This window comes from Zalophus californianus, chromosome 10, assembly GCF_009762305.2.
Source record: "Zalophus californianus isolate mZalCal1 chromosome 10, mZalCal1.pri.v2, whole genome shotgun sequence".
Taxonomy (NCBI): domain Eukaryota; kingdom Metazoa; phylum Chordata; class Mammalia; order Carnivora; family Otariidae; genus Zalophus; species Zalophus californianus.
This window is the reverse complement of record NC_045604.1, coordinates 68,754,152-68,766,407: the sequence shown is the minus strand read 5'-3', so window position 1 is coordinate 68,766,407 and position 12,256 is coordinate 68,754,152. Positions and strand designations below refer to the sequence as shown.

Sequence of the window (12,256 nt, the reverse complement as noted above, 5' to 3'; positions counted from 1 at the left end):
CTGTATCTCTTATAGGAACCCATGCTCTGAGCTCTGGGGGCCCTCCGTCTACAGCTGATGGGTCAGAAGCCCGGGTGACAATGGGAACAGGAGCCTGGGGTCTGAGGTGTGGGGGGACAGTCTTGCGGGGCTGAGCCCTTAACCTGTGGTGCTCTCACCCTGTCCGGGCCGACAGTGCATCAGAACTGAGTGGGATCCAGGATACCCTCTGGGGTCGCCCAGGGGATCTCTGGCCTTCCTCACATCTGGGCGCCGTCTTGGGGAGGGTGGAGACGGGCCGGCCTTAAAGAAGCAAGAAACCACCCGAAAAAAGCGACTGGATGAGGAACGTTTATCCAAAAGAGATGGGAACCTTTCGGAGACAGGTGGAAACACCTGTGATCGGCTGGCTTGCGTTTCCCTCCCCCTTGCAGTCAGCAGGAGTCGGGTGGCGGGCGGAGAACAAACCGGGGCAGTAAGCAAGGCTGTGCCGACCGACCTCAGGTCTGACCCTGACGCAGATGCTGATCTGCTCACATGGGCTTGTTTGTAAAAATCCGCCTTCGGCATTTGATGGCTGAGGAGGCCTCCTCTGCCGGCTCAGGGTTCACAAGCAGGCGCCATTCAGCTCTGACATCAGCACCAAGCCATCCCAGGGGCGCCCCCCCCCCCCGCCGCCTCTACTCCCCACCCCCCACAGCGCGCCTTCCGGCCTCCCGGTTCATCCTGCCTCTGGCCATGGTTAGAACACACACACTTGTGAGTCCTCCGGCTTTGCCAACACCCCAGCTAGCTGGCTACGCTGAGGAGGCGGGCGGTGGGCCACAGACGTCTCACAGACCCCGGCCTGCAGTGCCAAGTGAAGGAAACCTCGTCCGTCTGCAGGAAAGCATCAGAGGGATTGGGAAACTTGTATCTTGACGACTAGCGAGAAGATCTTAGGGCTTAGCCGTTGTGCAATCGATGGCGCCAAGCGGGAGAGAAAACAGCCGGTAAGACCAGAACCAGATTTGGACTTAGAGCTACTTACTGCCTTAGCTCTCAGGCCCCTGGGACGTGAGTGGATCCAGCTACAACAGGATCTCTTAAACCCGCTGACGCTCCAGCCGCATGATGCTGGGCTGGGGGGCTTTCCCGAGCGTTGTGGGATGTTCAGCAGCACCCCCGGCCTCCGCCTGCTCCATGCCAGGGTGACCTCCTGACCTCCTACGGGCCCTCCGAGCCCCATAGTTATACCACTCTTCCTTCCCTCCAAACCATGCCAGCTCCAGCCCTCACCCCTGCCGGCACCCCTGCAGAGGCAGAGCTAGACATTTCCGACCCTGGAGACAGCAGCTGGCCTGGGTTCCCGGGGCCCTGAACCACAGCCCCGGCCTTCTTGGTGGCCAGCCTCCATCCCGCGGACGCTCCTCTGCCCTCTGCCCAGGCTCCGCCGTGAGACACTGAGACATGTCTTTGTTAAGAGGAATAAGAACAAACAGGTGCCCAGCAGCATCCACAGTTTGCTGCCTCCAATGCAAGAAAGCATCAAAAAAAAAGAGAATTTGGATTTGCTTGAATTCGCTAGAACAGAAAAGCGGTCACAGGGCAACAAGCACGGGAGGAGGGAGGCGGGAAGCGGACTCATCATGGCGCACTTTCCGAGTGTTTTAACTCGTGTATTCAAAATAGTAATAAAATAACTATAAGCAAGAGGAATAAAAATGTTTTAAACCCGGAGTAGACCCCACTGTGTGGTGTCAGACTCTAAAGCTCTGAACGCACGTTGTTGGCGGTGCGCCCATCTCCCTGAGCGGCGCCTGGCACCGGTCTCTGATGGGGAGCCTCCCCGGGAGCCTCCACCCACCACGTGGGGCGCCCGGCTGGCTCATGGCTGCTTTGACTCAGCCCCCCCCGCACCCAGGGGCAGCCACCTTTCCACCTGCTGAGCCTCGCTCCAGGCCCTCAGCCCCCTTCTGCTCCGTTCACGCAAAGCCACCACGCAGCTGGGCGCACCCCGGGGCACCTGCTGGCAGCCCCACTTCCTTCCCACGAGCTGGATTCGGAGAGCGGTTGGGTCCATTTGTGCCTGGCCAGCTGCACGCACTCGCCACGGCAACACCCAGGCCTCCTCTGGAAGCCCACTTTTCTCCTTGCTCAGAACTATTCAAGGGAACCTCTACTCAAGCTGACAATTAAAAGGCTCTTATTAAATAGCTTTTCTGAAGTTAAAACATGTGTAAACAAGAAGCTGTTAAAGGCGTACATTCAGAGCTCTGTTTCCCAGAGACACATGCTAATTAGGTTAAACACTGAGCTCCAAGTAAAAAGGCGGAAGGAGAAGGGGCAGGACACTGCCTCCACCCCACCCCCACCCGGAGCCCCTGCACAAACGGCTCGAATGGCACAAGGGCTTGGGACACGGAGGCCGCGGCTCTGGGCAGCGGGTGCATGCCCATGAGGGACGCCTGGACCATTCCCGCGGCTCTGCACTCCCACTCCATGAGCTCCGGCCGAGGGCGTGTCGGCTAGCTACACTCCTTAAGGCCAGGATGTGGGAAGCATTTGAAATTAAATGCCCGTGAATTTCAGATTCATAAAGGCTTCCAGCAGGCTGGAGAGAGGGAAAAGGAAAGAGGGGAACTTCCTGAAAGGAAAGAGGTTTCGGGTCTGTGTGGATGCTGATCTTCTGTTTGCTTTGCTGATCCTCACAGGTAGGACTATTTCCGGGTACCTGCAACTCCAGGTCTGGTTCTGCCGTCATCCCGGGAGGGGGTGCCTGGCTCTGAAAGAGAGCTCGGCTGGAAGATGGGATTCTTGTTTTCTCCCTCATTTTAAAGCATCTGCTGGGACAGCCCACAGTCATGTGGACATGGCCACTCCATCCAGCAAACTGCGCCTACTTACAGGCAACGACTGTCAAAGCACCACACAGCCCGCTATCCATGCGTGCCTACAACCCTGGCCCGTTACTCCTGCCTGGAAGGCGGTTTGGTGGCCTGCAGAGATCTCCCCAGGGGAGCCACGGTTCTAGCATCGCAAACCCACGAGAGGAGCACAGATCCACACAAAACACCGCAGATGGGATGTCAAGTCCCTTTACTCGTTACACACACAGCTGCCCTCGCCCCAAATAGTCGGTTACTCACCTAGACTCCCCTGACAGATGTCTGTGCGCGTGGCTCCGCCCACAATAAACTGGGGGCTGGGACACAATTCCTGAAAGCAAGTGGGAAAAAGCACAAGTCACAAGATGCCCAGCGCTGGTGGTAGCCAGGGCCAGGGAACTCCAGGGTCAGAGCGGAGCCGGGAGGAGGCCAGGCCACCTACTGCGTGCCCCTCGCACTGCTGCTGAGGACTCTGCAATCCAGCGAAGGAGGAGGCGGAGGCGCTGTAGGGCAGGGGTGCAGAGCAGGGGTGCAGGGTGGGGGTGCAGGGCAGGGGTGCAGGGCAGGGGTGCAGGGTGGGGATGCAGAACAGGGGTGCAGAGGGGGGATGCAGGGCAGGCATGCAGGGCAGGGGTGCAGGGCGAGGGTGTAGGGTGTGCAGGGCAGGAGTGCAGAGCAGGGATGCAAGGCAGGGGTGCAGGGCGGGGGTGCAGGGCGTGCAGGGCAGGGGTGCAGGACAGGGATGCAGGGCAAGGATGCAGGCGGGGGTGCAGGGCAGGGATGCAGGGCAGGGGTGCAGGGCAGCAGCCGTAGCCTGCCTCCCCTCTGTCCACCAGCGTCTGTGCTGCACGGAGGTGGGTGTGAACGGTGGTGGGAGAAGGGCAGAGGCCGAGGCGCTAATGTGCTGCAACATGACCTCACTCTCAGACAACATCCCTATTTGCTCAGAGAGGATTAGATCAATGTTCCACACGCTAACTAAATGCCGTGCACGCTCATTAACTGCCCGACGACATGCAGATGGCCCCAGGAGCTGACGGAGACGCCGAGGTGTCAGGTGTGTTCACGCAGCCGACATGCACTCCCTCTACCCGTCAGGGTGGCACTGGCCCTGGGCCACCGCTGGGGCCCAGCGGGTCACTGTCTTCCCCGTTTACCCAGCAGGATTGCCGGGCGCCCACCCCGTGCGCGCACACACCGCCGCACAGGGCGGGCAGGCACGTGGGCGTGGGGAAGGGAAGAAGGGGATGGTCCTCACACTCGAGGTGCATCCAGCCTGCGTGGGAAACCCGGACTGAGCTTCCCGGAAAAGTCGGAGAAAAGCTGAGCTCGGAAGAAAGGGTGCGGGCTGTGCGAAGAGGGAACGTGAGAAACGCCCGGGACGGGGTGCATCTGGGAGGCTCTCTGGTTGGGAGAGAACACCCTCCTGTCCATTAGAAAGGCAGGGTCTAGGAGCAGTAGGACAGGGGGTCTGGCTAGCCAGGCAGTCGGTCAGAGGCAAAGGGGCCCCTGGGCGTGACTGACCGCAGGTGCATCAGAACGCACAGAGAAGCAGACGGACGGGCTGGTGCTGGGAACCAAGTCCTGCAGAGGCCGCCTCACAGCCCTCCCTGCACAACATCACCAGCTCCTGCCTAAGTGGGCAGAAACAGCGCCTTTTGGGCTGGCTTTCTTTTCTTCCAAGTATTAAAATTCATCCACTTGTGTTTTGTTGAAAAAGTAATATATGCACATGTTTTCAAAAAGTCTATGTAAAAAATGCCGTAAAACAGAAATCCCTTGCATTCAGATTCCTCACTGTTCACATTTCCTATGTATTCCTCCAGAAACTGTCTGTTCACATACAAGCACATCGACACGTACACCCGTTTTTATCACAAATGTCTTGTACATCCTTTCCTAGCAGAGCGAGCCTTAGAGCTTCCTCGTAAGTCCCAAGTCCCGCTAGCTCTTCACCAGCCCTCTGGGGGGCCGGCCTTCCATCCTGTTTGTTTGTTTCGTGCTTCTGCGATCTCCCAAATTTAGACAGAGACCTGGCATCAGCCAAGCTAGGTGTTCTCAAAGCTGCAAATTCGGAAGGTGGAGAGATTGGAAAATTAATAATTAAAAAGGGAGAGAAAGGGCGCCTGGGTGGCTCGGTCGGTGAAGCGTCTGCCTTCGGCTCAGGTCATGGTCCCGGGGTCCTGGGATCGAGTCCGGCACCAGGCTCCCTGCTCAGCGGGGAGTCTGCTCCTCCCTCTGCCTCTGCCCCTCCCCCTGCTCGTGCTCAGTCTGTCTGTCTCTCTCTCTCTCTCTATGGGTCAATTAAGCAAATAAAATCTTTTAGAAAGGGGACGGACAAAAAAATCACATTAAAGTTCATTTGAAAAAGAAGATGCTGCTTCATTGAGAAGGAAGGGAAAAGAAGGCACTGAACGGGGTCTCACAGAATCTCGCTCCTTAAAAACCCTCTTAAAATATTGTCCCCTCCCACCACCCGCTCATCGTCAGTCTCCTGAAATCTGGCTTTCCCCTTGGCCAGTGACCACAGAAGGGGTGCCGTTGCCCCAGGCGCTGACTGCTCCCTCCCCCTCGCCCCTCCTGGAGCTCTCCTCCCTTGGCTTCTGCATCCCTCCTCGCCCTTGACCATGTCCTCACCTCTCTACATACTCCTCCTCCGTCATCCTCCTCGCTCTGCTCTGCTAGCCCGTCAGAGTCAGGGAGCCCTCCGCCACGGGGGTCCTCAACACTCTGAACGACCCCCCTTCCTGCGGCAACACCACGATGCCCTCCTGGGGCATCGCCCAAACCCCTGGCTTCAACCACCAGCCACAGGGTATGATGACCCCTGATGGCTCCCCTGAGCCGCACAAGCCAACCACAGAGCTCACGTGGTGTCGGCCACAGCGACTCAGAGCTAACGGGTCCGCACGTCCTGCTAACATCTTGCATCCGGTGTGGGAGACGGAGCGGCTCTCACGGGCTAGTGGCGATTTCACAGCTTATAGGCAGAAGGGCACGGAGTGATCTACAGGCAGAGGGGAAGCTCGGTGGCTCACAGGCGGTGCGAGCCATCGCAGAGTCCTCCCCGTCACCACGTCCCTCCCACCGGCCGGCCCTCGGGTGGGAGATGCGGGGTAAAGTGGCAGGCAGAGCCGTTTGGGGAGGCGGCCTCCCACGCCCCACCCTCCATCCTTCATAACAAGCTCGTGTCTTCTCAGTAATCACGTTCACTGCCACGCCACAGACACAAATTACTCGGGCTGGAATCAGCCCCTGACTCAGGGCACAGGGAGCCCAGACACTGCACAGAGTCTGGCAGGCAGTGGCCGCGCTGCGCGGCCTTTCCAGGAGCTCTGGCCCGGCGCTGCGGGACACCCCGTGCTGCCGTCACTGTGGTCACCATCGCCACGGGTTATGGCCATGTAACTGGCCGGCAGCCTGCCCCTCCAGGGCCCGGCCCTGTTGGAGCTTTCCGCCTCAGCTCAGTCTCCCTGGTGCTTGCTCTCTCATTATGAGAGACTACCGCCTTCCTCGGGCTGTGCTTGCCCTGGACACGCGCGCACAGCCCGCCTGGGCCCTCCTGCCCCGCTCCTTCCGGCCCTGCTCGAATGTCCGAATGTCCCCGTAATTAACCGGCCCCGATTCCACGGTCAGGTGCAAGCGCTTCCTCCCCTGAGCTCCCCTGCATTTCGTCGTGTGTGAGCTTCACCCTCTGACATGAATAACCGAGAGTCCTGAGCTCGGTGACGTGCCAGGCACCGTGCTAAAGCCCGCGACGTAAGTAACATCATTATTGCCCTTTTACAGGGGAGGGAACTGAGTCCTGGGGAGGTCAGGAACTCACCCCCAGTCACAGGGCCAGTGAACGGCACCGAAGGAACCAGAATCCCAATCACCTGACGCCCAAACTGGGACCTGCAGCCACGGGCTGCCTGACAGCCCTCCTGCTGTCTCCCTCCGACTAGAGAGAGCTCCTTGGAGCCTCTGTGCCCACATCCGCACACGACCTGCACACAAATACAGCTGAACTGAAAACCCCCAATTCATAGTCCAGAGGCAGCTGCTGGAGGAAGGGCGGCAGCCCCGGACGGAGGCCTGTCCCCTTATCTGAATCCTAATCTCCCAGCACTCACACCCTCCACGTCTCCCTTAATCTGGGCTGGCCACTTCCTGGGTCCTTACGGTGCAGCTGACCTCACCTCTCTCCCCGCTCTGCATTTCTCCTGAAGATCAACAAAACTGCTCACTGACAGAAATGCACAGAGAAGAGTCTCGTCCACCGGGCCGCACTCGGCCCACGCACGCCGGGCAGCCCTCACACCACAGGCTCAGGCTGGGCAGGGGCGCGGCACAACGGGGAAGGGAGGATGGAGAGCACGTGGGGGCTCTGCAGAGAGCTCCCCTGGTCTCGCACGCCTCCAGGGCGTCTGCCGCAGCACCACCGCTCTTGCCCAATGCCATGGGGAAATCAAGGTAGAGTCATGAGAACCCAAGCTTGACCCTGAGATTTTCAATCTGGGCAAGCCTGTCTTCAACCTTTAAAACAAGAGCCCAAGCAGACCTTCTGTTTAGCAGCATAAAAATAGGCAAAAAAAAAAAAAAAAAACAGGGGAACCTGGGTGGCTCAGCTGGTTAAGCACCTGCCTTCAGCTCAGTTCATGGTCCCGGGGTCCTGGGATGGAGCCCCGCATCAGGCTCCCTGCTCCGCAGGGAGCCTGCTTCTCTCCCCCACTCCCCCTGCTTGTGCTGGCACTCCCTCTCTCTCAAACAAGTTTTTTTTTTAATCTTTAAAAAAAATAGGCCAAAAATAGGCAAAAACACCTGGAAGTGGCAGAATGCCAAATTTTATGATTTCGGAAAACAGATCTAAGTAGCAAGCTTCATCTATCATCAAGAGGGCAAACGCATCTACACATGGATGTTTAGCCAATCCCATCCACTTTCCCCTAAAGGCAGGTAAAAGTTAACACCTTTGTGGGAAGCAGGGTCATAGAGCTGCTGGTGTGAAGCCCCTGAGACCGACATAGTTAGGTGTCTCCCTGCAATTCAGCCAGTGAAACAGAAGAGCCAAGAACCCAGTTTAAACACAAGCAAATGACTCAAACAGACAATTGCCCAAAGAAGACATCCAAATGGCCAACAGACGCATGAAAAGATGCTCAACATCACTGATCAGCAGGGAAACGCAAATCAAAACCACGATAAGACACTACCTCACACGGGTCAGAATGGCTACAATTAACAAATTGGGAAACAACAGGGGCTGGTGAGGACACGGACGAGAAAAAGGAACCCTCGTGCACGGTCGGTGGAAAAGCAAACTGGTGCAGCCGCTCTGGACAACAGTATGGAGGCGCCTCAGAAAGTTAAAAATAGAGCTACCCTATGATCCAGTAAAAGCACTGCTGGGTATTTACCCCAAAGAATACAAAAATACTAATTCAAGAAATACGTGCACCCTGATGTTTTATCTGTAACATTGTCTACAATAACCAAGATGTGGAAGCAGCCACGTGTCCGTGATGAATGGATAAAGATGTGGTGTGTGTCTCACACACACCAGAATGTTACTCAGCTATGAAAAAGAAAGAAATCTTGCCATTGCAACGACTCAGATGGGGCTAGAGAGTATAATGGTAAGTGACATAAGTTGATCAGAGAAAGACAAATAGCGTATGATTTCACTCATACGTGAAATTTAAGAAATGCAACAAACAAGCAAAGGGAAAAAAGAGAGAGAGGCCAACCAGGAGAACACACTGCTGGTCACCAGAGGGGAGGGGGAAACAGGGGATGGGGGTGAAGGGGTGCACCTGTCGTGATGAGCACCGGGTGGTGAATCACTACACTGTCCATCTGAAACAAGTATAACACTGTACGATAACTGGAACTTAAATAAAAATTTTCTTTAAAAAGAAACTAAAAAAAATACACTTTGTTTCTTTAAAAAATATCAAAAATAGAATCACCAAGTGATCTAGTGACTCCACTTCTGAGTATACACCCCAAAGAATTGAAAGCGTGGTCTCAAAGAGATATTTGAACAGCATATTCATAAAAGCACGATCCATAAGAGCCAAAAGGTGGAAGCAACCCCAATGTCCCTCTATTAACGAATGGATTACAAAGCATATGGTATACGTGTACAACGGAATCATCTTCAGCCTTAGAAAGGAAGGCCATCGGGCACCCGCTACCCCATGGATGAACCTGGAGGGCATTGTGCTGAGTGAGATAAATCCTGTGGGACTCCCTAGAGCAGCCACACTCACGGAGACAGAAAGTCGAGCGGTGGCCCCAGGAGCTGGGGAGCGAGGGGCGGGGGCCGGTGTTGAGTGAGGACGGAGGCTCCGTTTTGCAAGATGAGCAATGCTCTGGAGGTGGTGCTGGGATGGCTGCAGCAGTGTCCATGTTCTTGACGCCCACTTAACACCAGTTACGATGGCAAGTCTTATGTTACGTGTGTTTTATCACAGTTAGAAAGAGGAAAGGAAGGAAGCAGAGGAGAGACAGAGTGGGGAGGGAGGGCGCAACGGAGCAAGTGAACTCGTTAGGGCCACGCGGGACCCCTCATCCCCATCTCCCCCACCCCAGGCTCCTTGGGGTCCTCCAGGTCAACTAGAGCCCACCCCCCTGACACCCCGGGGTCCTGTGGCTCGTGGCTGGTCCCCGTGGAGCACTTCCGTCTTTCTTCCCAGGGTGTCCGTGCTTGATTCACGTGCCTGTCTCCCCACCGTCTCCATCAGAGCCGAGACCACAGTCACCTCTCGCGACTCCCAGACCACTGTCTCCACCAGGGCGCAGCCAGCCCCCGGCTCGAAACACACCTGACCGTGGAATCACCTCTTGAAACGAGAATATGGAACAGATTCCCAGCCTGGATTTTGCCCACACCCCGGACAAGCTGCACAGATTTCAGGGGGACAGGAAGGTGGGCCGTGGCAGGCTGCAGGGAGCGGGGGGGGGGGGGGTCTTTCCGGCCGTGGGAACTGTGTGCAGACCGGGCAGGAAGAACAGCGACCGGGCAGAGGTGGCCGGAGCTGGCCGGTGGTCCTGACCACAGCCAAAGAGCCCTTCTCTCCTCATGCTCCCTCCACCACCACCAGCGAGAACACAGGTCCCACCGCTCGGTTTTCTCATCGTGGTTGAGAAGACAGAAGGGGCCTGGCCAGGGGACGCTGAGCGTGGTCCCTTGTGACTCATTTTGTGCGCTGGACACAGGACAGAGCCCTTGATTCTCTTGGTCTCCCACCCCCCCTGCAGAGGGGCTCCGATCCCGCAGCTCAGATCACATGACGGGGGCACGGAGCAGGAGGCCATGGGCCGAGGTTTGAGGAAGATGGTTCCTACCCCCTGCCTTTGGGCACCATTTCACAGTGAGAAAGCTGAGGCTCACAGAGATCAGCTATGCAAGCAAGGCCCAGCTGGGGTTCGAACCTAACTTGTCCGCTTCCAAAGCCCAGGGTGCTCTTCCCTCCATCCCTCGCTGCCTCTGAAAAGGGTTTAAAGGAGGGCGGGGGAGGGGGCTTCTGAAATATGGGACCGAGGAACTTAGGATCCGGAGGAATGATTTCTCCCTCAGCTATTTGCCGGCAGACGTGAAGGCCCTCCATCCTGTGTGACACTCAGCTGCGGGCCGGGCTACTTACCCTGGGCCGTTTCCAGACGATGCCTCGGGTTTGGGGGGAGTGTGGTCCCAGATCCTTGTAGCCCAGGGCGGACGGGCACGCGGGGAACTCCGGGTCCTTAAAGAGGACCCCTGAGTCCAAGCATTGCTGTCTCAGGCTCTCGAAGTCCTGGCCCAAGTACTTCACGGCTTTCTGGTGGGAGCCAAGACCTTCAGCTGCCGCCCGCTGCCAGGCTACTCTGGCTGCCGGGGCTGACATGGCCGTGGGCTCCACGGGGGAGACGGAGACGGGAGGGCAGAGCCGCACTGGGCTGTCCGACACCTGCCACCAGGAGGGCAGGCAGCCGTAAACCTTTATCCAAGGCCCTGCTCCCGAGGGAAGTGAGTCAAGTATGTACCGAGGTGCTAATGAATCTCACCCACCTTCCCCTACAGCAAACAATTAGGAGGCTGGGAACCTCGCGGGGCCCCTCCCTAAGAAATCTGTTGGGATCACAGCCATCCACACCCCAGGCAAGGCGGGCTTCCCTGCCCTCTGCCCCGGTGGCCGAGGTGGGAAGACCGGTCCTGCAGCTTGAGGCAGGTGTCTGCCCGGACCGGGGCGGTGGCTCTGAGCAGGATGAGGGCAAGGGGCTGGGGGTTCTGCTTCCTCTCCAAGAAATCTGCTAGGGAGTCGGAGATACCGGAGATCCACACAGCAGAGCAGGGTGAGCCCCCGAGAAGGCTGCTCCACGTGTGAACGAAGGTTTTGGGTTTCTGTCCCAGCTCCACCAGTAATTAGCTCTGTCACTTTGAGCAGGTCATTCAACCTCCCTTCCCCTTAATTTTCTCCTCTGTAAAATGGAAGATAATAGTAGGACCCGCCTCACAGGGCTGGGTGAGTGACGAGCTGGAGCGTGAGCGTTGCTCAGAAGCACTCAGTAACTCGTCAGCTGATGCTGTTCCTGGGCAACGGGGCCGGAAGGGAAGGCCCGGGGCTCAGAGTCACGGGCTCTCCTCCCAGAAGGGAAATGTGACCTGGGACTTTCTTGCGGCTCCAAATTCCTGGGCCTGGTCTCCTGGAAGGATGTGACCCCATCGGTGGTTTTTCTGTTAATTTTTACTATTGGGGTGTAGTTGACATGCAAAGTTCTATCAGTTTCAGGCATAGATGGAAGTGACTCCACGATTCTGTACATTGCGCTCCCCGCGGTGAGTGTGGTCGCCCCCCGCCACAGCACGATGATCATCACAATATTGTCGCCTGTGCTTCCCGTCCCCGTGACTCATACACCCCGGGAAGTCTGTGCCTCTCACCACCCCCCACCCCCCCCACCCCGCACCAGCACCTGTCCCGCCCATCCCCCGCCCCCCACTGGGAGGGCAGATGGGCGCTTCCCTCCCTCCAGTGCCGGCTCCTGGCTTTCCTTCAGGTCCGGGAATATGGGCTTCAGCAAGGTGCACCCCCTGCTCACCCTTCACACACTGAGGGACCCTGGGAAGGCTCTCCGGACGCCCCCCAACCCACCCGCTGTGACACGCTCTCCGTAGTGAGCCTCAGCCCCTGCGGAGCAATCATTCCCTTGCGGCCCCTGCACCCACCGGACTCTGACCTCCACAAGGACACCTGTGTGCGCGTTCTGCTTGCTGCTGTGTCTCTGGAGCCCCAAGAACTCCCAGAGTGTAGTGGGGACTAAATGAACACGCAGGGGTTGGAGACGGCACACCGTCAGGCAGGGGCATCCGTGGACCCACGGGGAGCTTGTGGAATTGCTCTGCCTGGTTCCCCTTCTCTTCTGCGCCTCCCGGCACATTCCCGTCA

General features: G+C 57.5%; 1 protein-coding gene across 1 annotated transcript in view; it reads right to left on the bottom strand.

The window, feature by feature from the left end:
* The window catches only part of LOC113932701 (calpain-8-like), a 40,306-nt gene extending 29,428 nt beyond the window's left edge, over nt 1-10,878 (bottom strand). The window contains exons 1-2 of the mRNA XM_027611998.2: nt 10,478-10,878; nt 3,108-3,177 (exon numbers count right to left, since the gene is read on the bottom strand). Of these exons, the coding sequence (XP_027467799.1) occupies nt 3,108-3,177; nt 10,478-10,714 (307 nt within the window). The 5' untranslated portion in view covers nt 10,715-10,878. The remainder of the gene's footprint in view (nt 1-3,107; nt 3,178-10,477) is intronic.
* Between the last annotated feature and the right edge of the window lie 1,378 nt (nt 10,879-12,256).